Source organism: Lonchura striata, chromosome 2 (genome assembly GCF_046129695.1).
Source record: "Lonchura striata isolate bLonStr1 chromosome 2, bLonStr1.mat, whole genome shotgun sequence".
NCBI classification, from domain to species: domain Eukaryota; kingdom Metazoa; phylum Chordata; class Aves; order Passeriformes; family Estrildidae; genus Lonchura; species Lonchura striata.
The window spans coordinates 88,037,396-88,056,717 of record NC_134604.1 but is presented as its reverse complement, the minus strand read 5'-3'; the positions used below and the strand labels follow the sequence as shown (position 1 = coordinate 88,056,717).

Below are 19,322 nucleotides of genomic sequence, written 5' to 3'. Positions count from 1 at the left end.
CTTATTTGTAAATAAATTTTTACTTAAATACATGTATTGTGATTAACAAGCAGACTGCCTCTCACTTTAGGTGACCAGGATCAGGTCAAAACTGATTTTAGGTTTACAAAAAGGTAGAAGATGACCCTGTGATATAGGGCATGTTACTAATACAAAAAGCATTCTGCAAACTGATGGGTCTCTGTCTAAGTTCAGGCATTTTCTACTTGACAAGATATAAACCATTTCACTTGTAAAGAATACTAACCCATAGTCTGAGACTTGCTTACCCAGTGCTCTCCAGATTAAACAGAAGAGGAGGGTGAAGCTTACAAAGGCCCAGTTCCACTCATGGTTCTTCCCAACTGTAGACACACCCATGAAGATGAAGATTAAAGTCTCACTGACACTGCTCAGCATCTTCATGAAATATTTTATCGTTGTGTAGGATTTCTGAGAAACATTTTCCTCCACATATTTATTCATGGTCATGGCACAAGCTGTAATCCTGAAAGGCAAATATTTTCCCATATTTCATTGGCTTTAATTTTTTTTAGCCTCTCTTTTATCTACATAATATTATTCATTTTCCATAGTTCTCTATAAAATGCAAAGTATAACTTATTCCATAACCAATCTCAAATTTTCAGGCTTGGTGAACCTACAATTTTGGGCTTGATTTTTTTTTTTCTTCAATGGGAAGTTTTCTGAGAAGACATCAGAGTATGAAGAGTTTTTTCACATACTAAATGCACGCAATCTGTGCAGGTGTCACTCCAACTGTGTTTTGAAAGGGGCAGATATGAGGAGAGGCAGGGAAGCCTTGGAAAACAGGAGCTGCTGCATCTCTTGCTGCTGAGGGACATCAGACAGGGTAGAAACTGCATATCCTGGGACAGGGCAGGACTTCCCTCCTTCCCTTCCAGCAGCTGTCCAACCTCAATGGCAGTGACAGTAGCCAGCTCCTCTTTCCAAGCAAAGTAAGCAGCAAGGCTACAGACAATTTGTCATCCTTCAGCAGTTTAAACCTGCTCTGCCTGCACATGGGGCTGAATAGGACAAAAACACCACCAGAAATCAAACTGGTGCTGCTGCACATTTAAAGCATTTACAAATGAATGAAATGGGCATCTCAGCTTATACATGAAAGAAAAGGCTTACTGTAACTGCATCCACAAGTCCACTTTCTGTGTTAGCAAACAGAGTTTGCTAATCCTTGGGAAAAGCAAAGAATTACATTACTGGTTGTACATCACTTGCTCAGTATGGCTGTCCACAGTACAGGGATGGCTGAGGATCACTCAGCTACACATTCACAAGTTTAAGGGTAGTTGGCAGAGCTGGCTGAGGATAACTCCAAGGTGGTGTCTTAGTGTAGGGAAGGACAGTCTGAGCTGACTAATAATTATCAGGGAGGACAACTAAGGCAAGATATATTGTGAAATAGCTGTCATTCCTGGTTCTGCTGTCTAGGGCAACAACATCTGCTTTGATTTCCCAGTGAAAAACATTATCCACATCCATGTATGGGTTCTCAGTCAAACCCATAAAAGTTTGTGCTAAAACGTTTTAGCATACTAAGTCTAAACAAAGAAAGAGAAATGTATTTACATTGTCTTTCTAAATACAGCCAACTTGTCTACCATTATTTATTCCAGGTTTTCAGACATAAGTATTTGCTAACATAGGGGATATTTCTTCATGCTCAAATTTCTACACTTCTCTCTCTCCTGGGGGAGGGGGACAGATTTGCTAGCATCTGTGAAAATTTCTCTTGAAATGTCCCAAGTCTTATGGACATTTCACTGCAGAAACTCTTCTGCTAAGCATGTCCTGCCTCTAAGCCAAGAGCCCCATCTCTGAACCACTCTGAGCCAAACATCCCTGAATGTGAATGTAAATGGAAAGGCAGACTGGGACAGAGCTCAGAGAAACCTCACTGACAATATGAACACACATATCTGGGTTCTTTCTTCTAAATAAGGGATTTAAAAAAAAAATTACAAAGCAAGAGGAATCCCAGAAGCAGCAGTAACATCAAAAGGACTTCCACAGAGTGAACTTTCTTTGCATTTTACAAGAGGGAGTCTGTAGCAGCAGCTTAGGTTGTGGTCACTGGCAGACTCTGAATGCATTTCTGTTGATTAATTAAAGTTAGTTTTGTCCAGAGGTTTCATTCTCTTACATGGAGCCACATCTACATCCCCAAAGTGGCTGGGCAACAATACTTCTGAAGGACAAGTCTGGAGGACATGTGGACACTGGGAGAGGACACAGTGTACTCTGTTGACTTCTCCCAAGCAGCAGAGACCCTGAATATATATCAAAGTGAAGAAAACCCAAGGTAGAGGATGTGATATAGGGACAGATGCAGTCTGATGGGGCAGATAGTGGCTTACAAATACAGGCAGAACAGTGCACCTAACCTCGTTTTCACCCTGCATTTTTATCCACCTACACTTGGTGATGGAGAAGGATCTAGTCAGCACAAAATAAAATGTCCAATGACATGCAAAGACTAGCTCCAATCCTAAGCAAACTCCATGTCTAAGAAGGAAGTCTCACTAAGACTATCCCAGACCCCCATCTATATTTAGTACTGATATAATTGTCAGCCCTCTCCTCATTGTCAGCTGATTTCACTGCAGTCCTGAACAGAAAGATCCCATGTGGCCCACAGGTAGCATGCTGCCTGGGAAGCAAAGCTCATCCTGACTACACAGGGTCCACTGTGGGCCACATAATGTAGATTTCATAAGCATGCAAGCTTTCTCCCTGAAACACTCAGTAGTTAAGGTAGCATTTCTAGTTTGAGCACCTGGTTAAGATAACAGAGGTCCTGAATTTTTTGCCAATATTGACAAACTGATGATGCTTTTCGCAGCTTTCCTCCTTGTTCTGACCTCACAGTTACCCAGACAGAGGACTTGCAACAGATCCCACATCATGTGCCTGAGCAAGAAAGTGAGAGAAGACCTGGCACACACATGGATTTTGTCCTGACAAGAAGCAGCAGCTTGGTCAGGACATGCACTCAAGCCAGAAGCTGTCAAACACTCCCAGGTCCCTCGGTTTGTACACAGTTCTGATGATCAACCATAAAAGTACATGCACAAATCTTCTCAAATCCACTTAACTCTTTGACCTGCCAAAAGTCTCATCCTCAGTGGTAAACCAGCTCTTCACTGCACTGACACAGCTACAGAGATCTCGGGCTATGCCATGGGTTGTGATGGCTCTCCTGTGTTACACTGCTTATCTGCACAGGTGTAACAAGTCTGCTGCAGCCCGGCTCCTCTGGCCCATGGCACTCAGTGGAGCTGGCAAACGCAGGGGCAGCAAATGCAGAAGAGCAAGAAGGCAGTGGGTGGGCTGGAAAACAGCCATGTCTAGCCCCACAGTCATTTCAGAGTCCCAAAGCAGCAGCTCAGTGCCCTGAAGCATTAGGACTGTCAGGTCTGCATCAAAGGCACGACGAAACATGCAGTACTATTTATTACCTTCTTAAAATAAACAGTTTTCATGATTATAGTAATTTAGGAAAGCCCTGCAGCATGGGGAGCAGGGAATCATGCTCTGGACTTGGTTTGTTTTTGGAACCTGAGGTAATGGAGACACTGTAAGTGGATGTCTGATAAGAATCTGTCACCAGATTAATCAAAATCCTTGCAAGCTGTAACTTAAAACACCTACCATGCTTACCCACTAGAATTTAAAGGGACAACACTCTTATTTTCAGTCACACTTTGCATTCATTCAACTAGTGTCAAGCAAATGAGGAGTTGGTTCAATGCTACAAGAAATAGAGCTGCACATGATTTGTTACTCTTCAGATAAGTAATATTCCACACCTAATCACTGCTCACTTAGAATCAGGTATCTCTTTAGAGTATTTATTTACCTGAGAAAAAAATGTTGAAGCCCCTTAATTTGAATATTGTGTGGGGATATAGTGTTAAAATTTAATATAAAATCAATGTCTTTATGCAAGGTTTTATATACATTATTATAATAACTTCTTCACAAACTATATTTTTACTGTCACAATAATCAAAGTCAAAGATATGTTCTATATGTGTTTTATTTTACATTTCATACCCACATACGTTAATTCTGGCTTCCAATTCTGTGACCTGAGTAGTTGCCTTGGTCAAGAAGGGGAAGGGAAAAGCACTTCATTGCAATTAACCTGCAACATTCTGTACTTCTGAAGAATAAAAGTCTCACTGTATAAACAGTACAGTTTCTGTCAGCTGCAATAAACTAGGCCACTGGGTTCAATCCTCAAGTTTCCTTGACCTACTAAATTTACAGTAGTTTCAATGTTTGCTCCTTTCAGCCTGCTAATTCATTGTTTCAAAAGAAAAAAAAAAAACAAACTATATTAAAAGTTCTGCTGCTCCACAGCCTTCATGAGAAATTAGTAAGAAGAAAATGCAGCACGAAAGCAAGTGAATGAAGTTCAGATTTGGATTTGTGTGTTTTACATGTGTGAGCCTCACTCATGCCCAGCTCTAGTTACAGCAGAAACTCTAACCTCTCCTTCTGAAGAGGATTTTCTCACTGCAGCTCACAGGGACATGGTTCAGTCCCTTCACTGTCAGCCAGGTAACCTGGTGCAGGGGTTATACACGGACATTTCAAGAATCGTTTATCCTTAGAATGAGTACACAAACTTATCAGAAGAGGGACAAGTGCCTTTCATTCTCTTCTATTCCTCTGCCAGTGAATTCCTGCTTGCCCAGGAATGAGGCAATCTGTCTAAGGATCTTATTTATTTGGTAACACTGTGCGTTCCTGCTCATGTCCTTCCCCTAAAATACGGTACACCTTGTAATCACAAGGTCTCACCGAGTATCGTTATAAACCTGGTTATGAAAGAAGTGGGAATCAGTAGTTTAACAGACTCATGTGGCTATGGGTGAAAAAGGGGATACCAGGCAATTATTCTTCATAGGCTGAACTGTAAATGGCCACAGAAGCAAGCACTACATAATCTTGGTTGTAAGGGACATTCCAAGGTCATTTGCTCCACCTACCTGCTCAAAGAAGGGCTGACTTTTAAATCAGACCCAAGCAATCCCTACATGAGTCAGTTGCTGCAAAAAATGACAGGGAACTCTGGTTAACACTGGTGTGTGTTTTTGCACTGTGACACAGAGCAAATTACTTTCTATAGTTCAAAGGCAAAAGAAATGTGACAAGAACAGGGCAGATTTACTCCAAGGGGATGCAGAAATTGTAGGGGCTCCAAAGCTGTCAGCAGCACTGCTGGGAGGGGAGAAGCTTTATGGCTTATAGCAGCTGAGACCCTACATGGGAGCAGAGAGAGCCTTTCAGTCTCAGCAGGGATGTTACTGCTGTACACAGTTCTGTCAGCTATTATAAAGCATGCTTAAGAGACAAAACCAGACAGAACATTTTAAAGATAACTCATTTTCTACAGTGCTGTTTGAGGGTGAGAATACTTTGTGTTTCTTCTTCTGTTCTGCATCCATTCAGGGGTCACTGCATATAGGAAAATGAATATGTTGTTCATGCTGAGGGAAGCACTGGTGTGCTGGTGGCAGGCACTGGCATGTGGTGGGTCCCCTGACCCACCAGCAGACACACCATGCCCTATCCATTGTGTCCTGGATGCAGCAGGTCCAAATCGGTATTTTCATAAACACTGCCTCAATTTTTTCCATGTACAGTTTAGACACATGTTTTTGGTTTAGAAACCCTTTAAGTATTTGATCATAGGATGTCAAGGACATTTGGCTTAAGAGGTGGAGGAAACTAGAAACCACACAAATGCTATGAATAGAAGCTATGGAAAGAGATGGCACATTTATGAACTCGGTCAAAGTGGATGCATACGTTGCTTTATTTAGGCTCATATCAGAGAAAGAAACCCATGTAATCTTTTGCTCTTCACTTACATTGAAGTTCCAACCCTTGTTTCATGGCATATTCCTATTTTTATACAACTAAAATCATCACCCATAAGTTTCCTCGTAAATTGCTTCCCAGCCCCAGAAAACCTTATACTGGCATGCCTATGATAGTAAACCTATCTTCACTTGCCTGAAAGAAAATAATCAGGCCAGGTATTATCGAGTATTAGTGACACTCAGCAGTAATATCTGAGCTTACAAAAAAAGCTCTGCCCCTCATGCCTGAATGACTCATATTTGCCACTAGAAAAACAAAAAGTCATTAAACAAAGTTGACTTTAAAAATATTACTTGGAACCAGAGCAAAACATTTAATTATATCAAATGTCATAAAGGCTCTTTTTAATGTTGAAGTCCTTACAGTAAAAAGAGAGTGAAGAGAGAGGCTGTGCTCTTTTTTTACTGAAGACAAGGAGTGGAAAATGAGAATGGAAAATATTTCTAACTGTTGGGAGTGGGAAGAAAAATATTATTTTATACATAATGATATATACAGAGAACGTTGTAACACACAGGCACATATATCAAGATACAAAACTATAGGATTATGTTACCACTGGACTGCAAACTTTACATTCACTCAATCCTCATTGTGCCTATAATCCAGCAGAAGTTTGCCTTAATGATATATACATTGTCTTCATTGAATGGTATTTACTGGCTGCTCACATGACTAACTGTTAAACACAGTTTCACAATATATTGGCATCGAAAGTGAAGGCAGCTGATGAAGTTCCCTGCTACCACTGCCACTCCCTCCCTGCCACCATTGCCCCTACATCATCATGGGCCACTCCACACCCATGCCCTTAGGACTAGTTGAAGGGTCACACTAGGACACAGGTCACCAAAGTGACCTGGGTTAAATATAAGCACATTGAAAATATGAGTGAATATTTTTAACTTGGAACATTTCAAAGATACAGCTTATGATGTGATGCCATGAGCAGTTTTAGTGACACAGCTGGTGTGGTGGCAAGCTGAGAGAAGGGGGTGGAAGCGGGAGGGAAGAGGCCGGAAATCCTCAAGCCAGCAACTCTGCCATGCACCGTGGAGCAATGCCACATGGCAAGGTTTGAAAAAGCTGAGCCTCTCTCCAATTTCCTTTGGCATTCTTACTTGGATGCTATGATTACTGAAGTTTGGGGTACTTACGCCATGATGCCCGAGAGGTGAAACATTTCGGCTGTTATGTATGACAAGTAACTGTACAGGAAGACAAAGAGTGGCTCAATCACTCGGATTTTATGGGTGAAACGGGTGGTAAAGGCTGCTACAAATCCCAAAAGGATTCCAATCAATACTCCACCGATCCCCACTATAAAGAAGTTAGCAATCCCAGCGAATATGTCAATAACCTTAATTGTGCGCATCTGGCAGAAAGACTTGAACAAATTGTACAGGACCTATGAGGAAAAAGAAAGCACATTATCTTTTTGAACTATTCTTAATTTCCCTTCATGTCATTATGCTCCATTGCTTAAATGCTGAACTTTGAATTTTTCTATCTACCTTGAATTTGCTGTTATTTATATCTGGCATATTATTTGTCATCCGTATGTACCAGAGAGATACAAAAGACAGATAAATATAATTTCTCACATTTTTTGCAAATGGGATAGATTTCTTAATCCATGCCACTCTAGGGGCCAGGAGCATAAATCTATCTAATTCTTCTTTAAAATCATTTATTTACAGAGCTCCTAATGTACATTACAAATTTTCCCCAGGATAAAATAAATAAAACAGAAGGAGAAAAAAAAAAATAATGAGTCTTATAACCAGTGAAAAATCAGGTTATTTTCAAATCTGTTTGATCTACATGACACTGAGAGGTAGAGTACTGAACTAGACCACAGATTAATCTAAACTTCTGGGGTAGGAGGAGATGTAGAGGCAGCTGGGGATCGACAGTGCCCGCTTCAAGGAATGAAAAAAACATGGTATTCATTAAGCCAGTGCTCTTTCTCAAAGTTCTTGACCATTAGGAATCCAATGGTTTAAAGACTGTTCAAAATATCAAGCATTTGTAGAGATTTGGATTTCATTGCCATTAAAAAACCTGTTGCCATGTGTTTGCCCAGTTTAATTTTCAAAGCATTTATAACTCCAAAACAAACTAGGTCAATGGGATTATTGCATTTTCTTAGCCAGAGACCCTTTTTGTTTTATACAGAAAACAGAACAATCTAAAGACCACATTTCTCTAATATCCAGTGTTTTAGTTTCTCCAAAACAGAAACCAATGGAATCAGTTACTCTTAAAGAAACTTTAAAGGGTTGCCCCATCTGCAGATCCACTTGAGAGATTTAACCATTCCCTGGTGTTGCATGTATGCTGCCAGCCCTGCAGTAGCAGAGTGGCTACCCTGTCCCCTTGTACAGAGCTAACTTTGGTCACAGGCACCTGTTCCTATCACAGTGGGTTCACAGACTAAGCCAGTGTGGGCCAGTCATCCTAGACAGCTTGCAGGAGTTAAATCTCTGCTTTCTTTCTGGACTTCTTAGTACACCAAACAGGTTTCTGTATCAGGAATGCTATTTGAGATCACAATGTTTTATCAGTACTTGCATTGTGCCAACAAAGTAGGTGTTTGAGTAGTGGCTGTGGAAGGATTTTTCATGTTTGCAGTCCTGTTCTCTCTCACAGGACAGAACATAAGCTATTCAGCCCTTCTTAGTCAAAACTGGGTATTACAGAACAGTTTATGCAAAGATGTGGCTTATTATGGGAAAGGAGAGAAATGAAAAAGAAAAGAGAAAATATATTCCAGAGTAAGCATGAAAATAGAAGGTTAAATCAAACCTAGAATGATCACCAGCCATTTTTGTTCATTACAAAGCAGCAAATACAAAAAGAGCAGGATCATGAACTATTTATTAGATAAGAATTATGCTCTCAGGATGAGTCCACTTGGGAGAAGTGTACTTCTTCATCTGCACAAACCCTGCTCTGAGGCAGACTCCCAGCCTTTTTTCCCCATTCCTTGTTACTATGTACTGTGCATGACAGGAAAGCAATGTCATAGGCTCCATAGTTTTTCCACCTGTTTTGATTTGCAGACTTATGGATTTGCATGTAGAGAAGGATACCAAAATTAAACCTACTGACAGAAGGAGTGCCTTTGCTACTCTACTTTACAAGGACCTCTCAATCCACACACTCCCAGGACTCTATTAATCACAGACTGAAGAATACTGTTGTCTTGTGTGCAAAGAGTTTCCCTGAGTCACTCATTGAAACTTGGGACAATCCCAGAGTTGGGCTTTTCTCTAAGACACCTACAGAATGGGATCTGGCAGAATACTCTCTTGGTACATATTAGAGAAGCTGATTATTTTATTTAATTGGAGTTTTAAATAGTATTTTTTATATTTTAAAAAGTAACTATATAAATATATACAAGGCTAGTCTCTAAAGTAAGAGAACTGCAAGGTCCTTGTAAAGAAGCAGAGAATTTTGATCTAAGCCTTTTGATAATGTCACTTTACAGCAAAGTATTCACCCTGAAATAGAATGGAGCCTGCTACTCTACATGGAGACATCTTCATAAATCTCAAGTCCAATGCCATAAATTATTTGAAAGAAGCAAAGCAATTTCCTCCTTTGTACCTCAGCCATGGTTAAAGCAGCAGCTACAACTATCAAATGTCATAAACAGGATTTTAACCTCATTCCTATTGGTTTTTATTTACACTTTGCAAATGAGATCAAAATCCGGTTCACTTCTCTTTTACTCCACAGCAGTTCAGTTTTACTGAGATTTCTCTAAACATCCAGGTGCATCAAACACCAACTCCAGTCACATGTTTAATGTATTTGATGTGAGAACAGGGGGTTTTTTTGAAGTTCAATATTTTCATTTACTCAATAGCCTTCAGCTGAACTCACTGAAGGTCACACCAAGAAATATTAGTCACTGATCACTTTTTAATCTTGTCTCAGAGTATCTCTGAAACACTAATTGCTTATTTTCATCAGTTCTCAGTTATTAAGTTTTTAATTCTACTTTAGAGCACTCTAAAATAATGTTGTCAGCAGATGCCGAGTACAAAGTACTGCTGTAATGTTTTCTAACATGGAAATAATATTATTATAATGACACTGGCTCCTTCTTTCTGATTTTAAACCCAGAACTGGAGTTTGAACTGCTAACACTCAGCTGTGATCTTGTAATTTATAATCACCTTGCTTGTTATGTCTGACTCAGTTTCTTGGTAAAGCACCAACTCTGATCAAGAATCCAATTGTCAAACTATGTCCTCTGCCAAATTCAAGTTCCAAAAGTCCACCAGTGGGGGAAAAAGAACATTCAAATGCACAGACAAATCGAAAAAAACTATTATGCATGGAAGACAACCTGAAAAAATGCAGCTTCTGAGAAAACACATCTTTATATACAAAATGAAGGTGTGGAAGCATGTTCTCTGAAAGGACAGCATAGATGACACTGCTATTCTAATAAAAGCACATTTAATAAAGCCACTGTGTTTTGCACTGCCTATCTGCATAGCCCCTTGTTTTTTTGATATTGCAGTGGCCATAGGAATAAGACAGCTTCCATAGATGGCCAACCTGCATTCAACTCCCTTCCTACTTCCTCCCCACATCCTACTGCAGGCCCCTGCCAGGGCAGGTGGGACTCAAGGGCTCCAGAAGATGAAAGCTGAAAGGTTCTGAGCTCTGCTGGATGCTGATCTTGTCAGCCCCCCATAGAACAGGGACAAGGAAGGGAGAGTACAAAGCACCACCTCCTCCAAGCACAGGGCTGAGTAGCCTGGCAAGGGCTGCTCCAGCAGCATCTGCTGTAGGCAGGAAAGTAAGGTTCTCTAAGGGCAGCCCCAGGAATCTGTGCAACAGCCTGGGTCACATTTTAGGTATAATCACATGACTGCAGGTGTGCAAAAACATAACAAGGAACCATTAGCAGACCAGTTCCGTGCATGTGGAAACAACCTGATCTCTGTCCAAGTGCTACCTTTAAGCGATAGGGAAGCAAGACCAAAGGTACTCTACATTCCTTTCACTCCTTCATAAATATATGTAAGGCCAGTGCATTACTGGACTGTCCCTATAGACTCCTCAGATTATCCTTCCTCTGTTAGGGCATCTGGGGAGGCAAGCCATAAGGAAACCTCCAGAGAAGGCAATAATGATGCCTACAGGAAAGCTACATACTAAATTGCCATGCCAACCCCTATAAAAATGGTGGTTTAGAGAAATTCGCCTTTGGGAAATAACACATATGAACATGCCAGTGATCAGGATACAGAGTTTTCCTAGCAAATTGTATTTTATTAACTGCTGCCCCATGCCCAACTTTGTCATTGAGAAAAGTGATTTTGGTTAGAAAAATCCACCAAACAAGAAGTTTTAAATAACCAGATCCTTTTCCCCAGGAAAAATAAAAAATGTATGAATAGACATCTATCGCACAAGTGGACACTAGAGTGACTAGAGGCAGACCGAGCCATGGCTGAACTTCTAAGCCTTTTGAAAGTCAGTATGTAAACCCATTTATTTACAGGATGGCTTAAAGTACCAGTTTAGCATTGGCAGGCAGTTCCAATTGTAAGCTATTGAGAAAAGCTAAGTTTTAAGGCAAGCCTGTAAAAGGATATGTGATTCAGACAACTGGATAGCAACAGATTCAGGTAAAGCATGCAGTGTAAGTGAAAAATAACATAGTATTCCCACAGACACACAAGAATTTATCAATACCAAGGTTCAGAATAAATGATGACATATACCTGTGTTAAGCAGGTGAGGAATAGTCCATGAAAAGGGAAAAACAGGTAAGGCAAAGTCCAATAAAAGGGGAAAACAGAACAGTTTTGAACAGAATGGGACTGGAATAAGAAGCCAGGGACAGAAATAGGAAAGTGCAGACCCAATTCATTAATCTTTTTGATCCTTCCAGCATATGAAAAACTGTACTTCTATGTCTCAAAAAACAGAAAGCATGCTAGGGCATGGTTGGCATGGGCAGGATTTCAAGGCATGAATAAGTGGGAGTAATGCCTCAGACAGTGTCATCAGGTACAAATGAGGAACACTGGGGGGGATAATGGAATCTGCAGATTGCTGTCCTCAGGTCAGCACCACAACCCCAGTTCAGCTAGTTAATGATTAGAAATTACTGCCTCCAGGTGGCTGTTTTATCTCATCTGTAACCTGGAATACATGTATTGGTGGGTTCAGGGCAGTTCCGAGTGGATGGGCATATGCAAGAAGTTAACCTCAGCAAGGTCCTGTGCCATCTCCATGATTTGCCATCATCCCCATTAACACACTGGGACACCCCACTCTGGCCCTTTCCCTTTCCTGTCCAACAACATTTCTGCAGGTGAGGAAAACCTACAGTTTCAGATTACAGAAGTAATACAATTGCAAAGATATAGAAACTAGAGTGATCAGTAGTAAAATCCCTACAGTAAATATGCTACCATTACTCTCAAGTAGTAAGACTACTGTGATTTCTAAATCTAAAGTTTAAATAATTAGACTCACTAGCACTCCTTGACTTCCATCTAGTAGCAAATTGTAATAACCAGATACAAAGAGAGTGGCATGTAAACAATCACTCATCATTTTTATCAATTAATCATTTATCAAGTAACTTACCACAGTTATAGCATCATTCAGCAAAGACTCTCCAAACACCAGGATATAAAGCTGCTCATTGACATGGATATTTTCAAAGACAGCCAGCACCGCCACAGGATCCACAGCTGAAATGAGGCTGCCAAAGAGCAAGTTCTGCAGCAAAGTGATGTCAGTCAAACCAAATGCACTGATCTGGCAAATTCCATACAGGGAAATTCCAATGCCGATGGCATTCCAGAGTGTGCCCACCACAGCATACCAGAATATGGTACCAAAGTTCTCAAAGAACAGACGAGTTGGCATAAAATATCCAGCGTCGAGTACAATAGGTGGTAACAGATACAAGAAAAACACATCACTGTTCATTACAGGAGGGGACTTCTCCTCTGCTCCAAAAATAATCCCACCAAGAAGCAATCCAACCAGAATAAGGAGACAGCTTTCAGGTACTATTGAGGGCAACTTGTGATAGAGATGAAAGCCTTCAAAGGAAATTCAAACACAAGAAAGGGAAATGGTTACTTGTACAGAATCCATAAGATTATTCTGGATTCTGTTACTGTCATTTCTATACTAAACAAACAGCAATTGCACGGCAATTTCATTTTAACTGAAAGACTGAACTGGACATCCACAATGGGTCAAACCAAATATGCTGGCTACATTGTTAATTCAATTGATTTGGTGGAGAGACAAATTAATAGTTAGACATTTCACTTAACAGCTAGGCTGGATGGAGCTACTATGTGCAAGGGTTCTCTCTGTGAAACTGTGGGTTTTTTGGGTTAGTTTTTTTTGGTTTTTTGTTTTTTTGTTTTTTTTTTTTTTTAATGTGGAATCCTACAGAAATGCAACCCAAACACTTCTCTGGGGTAAATTACATCTAGATAGAGAAACAAACATCATACTAACCACTGCTTCCTCTCTGGACAGCTTCACAAAGTAGCTTAAAGAGTGCTTTAATTTCATTTTTACTCTTAGAGTATCAAAGCCAGTGAGGAGAACTAGCACATGACCTACACCCAGTCACCCATGATCACTTCCCCTACCGCCACAAAGAAGCATTTAGAGATACAATTATTATTTTTAGTGGAGCCTCCAAATTAATATCACAAGAATCAACATATTTTCCATAAAGTAAGTTGTAGCCTGTATTAGTATGCTTATTCTTCTGTATCATATGAATGGTAGTAGAGTCAGGATTCTCTCATGAAAATCTGTGCAAAGTACTGAAGAAATTAATTTTAAAAGGTTTTGAATGAGGACTTAGTGCTGAATGTTACTTATCCTTCTAAAACTCTCAAAGCCATGCAGTTTTGATTTAAAGATTCCAATTACATATAGAAGTTGGCTGTTGTAAGGATAATTCTCAGAAGGAATGGGAAAAGTTTTGAAGGAATTTACTGTGGCCAATCTAATGGAATGATCAACCTTATGCACCAAGGTCACATTCCAGGTCCCAGCAATGCCAATCTTTTCTGAACTCCTCCTTATCTATATTTGGCCCACATAATTATATAGAAATTGATCCACACCCACAAGATCCCACAATCCCTGCCTAACTAAAAAGCATTTAAATTATTTTAAATGAGAGCTGCACAGAAACACTGGGTGTGGTAATAACGGGCGTCTATTTCAGTAAAACTATTTCAGTAAAAATCACACCTGTAGTCGAAACAGTTAAATTACTGCAGTCTTGGTATCGTTTACATCCCATTTCCCAGTTTCAGGGTATGTATCTTGTAACAACTATTTTGTTAACTCTCCTTTCACCATGGATTTTTTTCCAGTTAAAAGAAAGCCTGAACTTATAATTAGGAAAAACAAATGGTTAAAAAGGTTCAAGAGGAAAGTTGTTTATGGACTTTATACTTATATATTCTGTAACTATTAAAGTTATTTTTAAAAGCAAGCAGCTCAAGCTGCATTTTTTTTTCTTTTTGAATGAACACAGACTGCTTTAAATAATTAGAAACACAGCCTATGTGACTCATTAGACTGACTGCCAAATTCATTGTCATTATTCAAAACCAGAATTACCAATGCCCTATATTAGCAGAACAGGTAATGATCCTGGAAAAATCAAGAATTTGCAGTTGGAGACTTGACTCTTCACCTTTCAGCCGTTTACATATGAACATTTTATAATTCATCTTGGTTTCTGCAGTAGCAGAAATACAATTCCAATACAATGATCAAGAAGTTTCCCCTGAATAAGTAGGTTTTGCCAGAAGTCTTTTTAAACCCTTCAAAAGTAAACTTTAAATCATTTCCTGAATAAAAATTCAAGAGAAGGAAGATTTTATAACTGCAGCTTTTGACAAAAACAAACAAACAAAAAAACCAACCAGTTGTAATACAATGGCAATGAAATGTCTACTGTGGAAAAAAAATTAAAATCTTTTCTTTCCTTCTTTACAAATCACTCTGGAAAGTTCACAGCCTCTCAGAGATTTGGGATTCTGCCTCATTCTAAAAGATAACGGAAAGCCTCCCACTAAGTTAAATATGCTTTTTATTAACATAAACAGCATCAAAACTCCTGGAAGATTTTCTGTCTACATGAAAAGTATTCAAGGGAGATTAGGGACAGGCTGTGGCTCTTGATTTGAAGGCAGAGAGCTAGAATTTAGACTCCAGTGCATGTCAAGTCAATAGCAGATGCCTTGCCCAACAAGAGACATTTTCCCTGATTCACAGGATTCACAGCCACAGGGTCAGGATCACCCTGGGAGCAGATCCTCTGCAGTACAGGAATACTCTGACTTTCAAGCTGAATGCAAGGCTACAGCTACTTTCTTCTCCTCTGACCCTTGGGCTGTCCTTGGGCTTCAGGTTATGCAGTGACTCAGCTTCAACAGCATGGAAGATGTTTATTGAGTAAGCATCCTCCATATATCATGGCAAAAATTGCAGTAGGATACTTATCTGAAGTCAAGTTAAGTATGCTTCAAGATAAAAGTCCTTTGAATCCCAGTTTCCTTCTTTTTGGAGTGAATTCCAGTGCTTTCTGATGCTGGAAATGCCACTGAGTACCTCTGAACAGCTTAAACCTTCTTTCAGGAGAGCAGGTTTGGAAGGATATCAGCTCAATTGCCAGAAGAAACACTTCTCATTGTGTATTCGTGATTGAACATAGAAATAACAGGAATGTTACAGGATCGGTTACACAATATTGTGTAGGTTTAGTAGCATAAAAATTAAGCAAAACTGGGGGTCATGTAGACTAGTCTCACTGGTTAAAGACTCCAGCATACTCAGGTGCAATGGTCCCATCTAATATACTCATGGAGTCCATCAGCATGTGAGTAAAATACCTCTGGTATCAACACACAAAACAAGAAATAAGTAGAAGTAGTAATAAGATAATTCCATTCAAGGCAATTTATTAGATTTTGAATTGTGCTTATATCCTATACTGGAATAAAAAGCACCTAGTCCTTGTGAAAGTGTACCTTGTCAAAACGTTCAAGTTCTGCTTGGCAACCACTTTCTTATGCTGCCTTTCTTGCTCCCTCTAAAACCAAGCTCACAGCAACATGATCACAGGCAAGATCAGACAAACCTTTCAGATAAATTCCCTATAAAAATTACCAAATGCTGGAAGATTTCAGTTCTGGAGAAACTGCCCTTCTGTGAAAGCATATTTGTTAAAATATTCATAACCAGGTGCTGCAGTTGAGTATTCTTTGGGATCTTTCACACACTGAGAGAGCTGTTGTTACACAGAACCCTATCTTCTGAGCTCCTCACAGCTGCAAAGACCTTAGGGATCTGTTCATAAAGGTTTGAATACTCGGCAGTGCCAAGTGTAAGCATTCAGTGCCTATCCCCAGAAAGGAATTTGTGATGCCAGATTAAGCACCAAAGTTTCCTGAGCAGTGAGTGCGGGAGTCTCGAGGTGGATTTCACGCTGCCTGGCATGGCAGGGGCAAGATGCCTGTGCTGCCCAGCAGCAAATGATGACAGGAATGCTTCAGAGAGCCACCTCTCTTAGAGGGCCCCTCTTAGGCCCTCAGGCAGTGAGATGGGCTTGGAAACCCATCTCCATCCTTTTGAATCAAGCCACATGGCTCATTCCTAGTAACCAGCATGGCATAGCATCATTTAGGTATCAAAACTGCCCATCTGGGCTACCTTCAATAGAAAAGAAGGCATAAACCAGTGAAAATTTGATGTGGAATGTGACTTAGGAGCAATGGGAGCCTGACCTGGGAAGTTTCACCTGATGCACCCACTGGATAAGGAAGCACAGACAGAGCTCCAGGAGCAAGAACTGGATGTTCCTAATTCCAGTCCTGGAGTCAGGGCGCCTGCAGATAGGTGTGGTGAAGCTGAGCACTGCCACACCTAGGGCCGCTCCTGGATCTGGCCCTCATTGCTCCGCGCACACGCACTGACAACAGCATGTCCCAGATTAGCCACACTTGCTTTCACATGGTGTAACTGAAAGGATTTTAAAATTATAGTGTTTTTCTTCACCTATGCTGTTTGCTTGCTTATTTACTAGAATCAGACTGGAAAATTAGAGCAGACAGGCAACTTTTTGGTTTTTTTTAGCTTTTTAAATGCCTATGCACTAGCAAAATACCAAGATAGTCAGAATGTATAGTTTTACATCAGTTATATATTATTGTGTCTGTATGCATATTTACATGTTTCAAATGCCTTCCCTTTTAATAAAATCTTTAATAAAACAGAAACTTTTTCAACAGTTTTAGCTTATACAAGAGTCTTCCCTTTATCTAAACTCAGAAGCCAGAGCAATTTTCAGTACTAAACAGGCTAAATTCTCTACCAAACTCCCTATCTCCTGGTTATTGCAGTTTACAATATATTTGAGTGTATCATATTTGAACTGTGTCCTGATTCTGCCAACACCTAAATGCATACTTAAGACTAAGAATGTACCTTTAATGCATTAAGACATGTGCATCAGGATGCATGCCTGCTAAATGGCTGCAACACACTATTTCTGCAGCAAGTAATGGTAGCAGACCCAAGTTACTTGGGTCAAGGATCAGGCCCCCAACTACAATGCTGGACATGGCAGGAGGTAAGTACAAATGTTTGTTTTTTCAGAATCCTAATTACCTGATCACTAATCAAATTGTGACAGTCTATTTAAATGTCACAAGGAGAGGTTAAGTTTTAACTTTGATAAAAATGTTTAATCTGAACGACCATGATGGTATTTTTTTATGATAATCTGTGCTGTGAAGTCAGAGTTCTGAATGAAACAACTGTACTGTGGGTAAACTTACTTATTTTGTTCCCAAAACTTTATTCCTTACATTATCTTCTAAGTAAGAAGGTACAAAGTTCACAATTCATAGAGATTTTAAATAGCTATCTAGCACACCATTACCTGACATTCTTTAGATTTATTACGCTGTACTCATTTCTCTGTTTGGGACATAGAAGCTAACTAAAAACATGACATACAAGCTGCACAAAACTCAGTGAAACTATGCAATGCAAATGTTTTCCACATGAGGGAAGAGGTGGCCTTCCTAACTTTTACAGTGTCTTTTATATTTTTCACGGGACCTAAGTGAATGGTGGAAAAGCAGAGTAAGGAGGAGGCACACTCTACCCTCATAAATATTTGCTTTTAATCGATCCGTTGTCCTGCTTTGAGACTGTCATTATAACCGGCGTTATTTTAAGAAAAAGAAGACCCTGCTCAGATGACAGCAGAGCGATCAAGAAAAAGTCAGTCATGCACCGGGTGAACTCTGGGTTTCACGGTCCTCGTAGCTCGGGGTTTACCCGTCTCTTTTCTCCTCCGCACCTCTCCTGAGAGGACCCCGACTTCTCCCTGCCAAACTCCGCCCGAGCATCCCGCTCCGCAGAGGAGCATCAGATCCCTCCGTCCGCCCCGCGCCCCCCGCGCCGGGCACGGACCGCTCCGGCGCGGCCCCGGGAGCGGCGGCCCGGCCAGGTACCGGCACGGAGGGAGGGTCACCCACGTCCCGCTCACCGATCTTGGCGAGGGACGCCAGCAGGATCCAGAGGGTGATCTCGAAGGGGATTTGCACGTGGGGGTAGTCCAGGGTGAAGACGTGGAGCCGCGTCTCCTCGAAAGCGGTGCCGCTGGGGCTCGGAGGGGTGCCGGTGCCCATCGCCGCGGCGCCGGGCAGCTGCCCTTCCGAGGTGGCCCGCGCCTCCGCCGCGCCGGCCGCCAGCGCCGCCAGCAGCGGCAGCAGCGCGGGCGCGGGCAGCCGAGGCGCGGCGGGGCGCGGGGGGCCGCGGCCGCCCATGGCGTCCCCGCTGCGCTGCCCTACAGCCCCGCGCCGGCCGCCGCCGCCATCCCCGCGCCGCGGGCACCTGCCGCCGCCGCGGCCCCGCCTCCTCCCCGCTGGCTGGGCGAGTCCCGGCCGGCGCCGCCAGCCTCCCGCGGCGCTCCGCTTCCCCGGGCCGCCCCGGGGCCGCCCCCGCGGGGCCGAGCCGCGGGCCGCCCCGCCGCCCCCGGGTCCGGCCGCCCGCCCGCGGGGCAGCGCCCGGGCGGGACCCGCGCCTGGGCGCCGCGTCCCGGCCGCCGCCAGGCGCTGCGGCGGGAGCGCTCGGGGACCTCGGCACGGCTCCTGCCGCCAGCACCTGCGGGGATGAACGGGGCTGCACGGGTGTAGGCAGAGCCGGGGGGTGTTCCTTTTACTGAAGATTACTCTAAGAGATATACGTATGCAGTCATAGAAATACATACACAGTTATATAATCTAAAGTGCTAACACACTCTATATGGATACGCCTGTGGATACATATATAGTCTTTAAATACATGTATTTAAAATCAAT

The 19,322-nt window shown here is 41.7% G+C and overlaps 1 protein-coding gene across 1 annotated transcript in view; it reads right to left on the bottom strand.

Annotated features, from left to right (window-relative positions):
* SLC9A2 (solute carrier family 9 member A2) overlaps window positions 1-18,788 on the bottom strand; it is a 33,766-nt gene extending 14,978 nt beyond the window's left edge. Inside the window, exons 1-4 of the mRNA XM_021538346.3 lie at window positions 18,509-18,788; window positions 12,544-13,007; window positions 7,074-7,324; window positions 270-487 (exon numbers count right to left, since the gene is read on the bottom strand). Coding sequence (XP_021394021.2) covers window positions 270-487; window positions 7,074-7,324; window positions 12,544-13,007; window positions 18,509-18,788 — 1,213 coding nt within the window. The remainder of the gene's footprint in view (window positions 1-269; window positions 488-7,073; window positions 7,325-12,543; window positions 13,008-18,508) is intronic.
* Window positions 18,789-19,322: the final 534 nt, after the last annotated feature.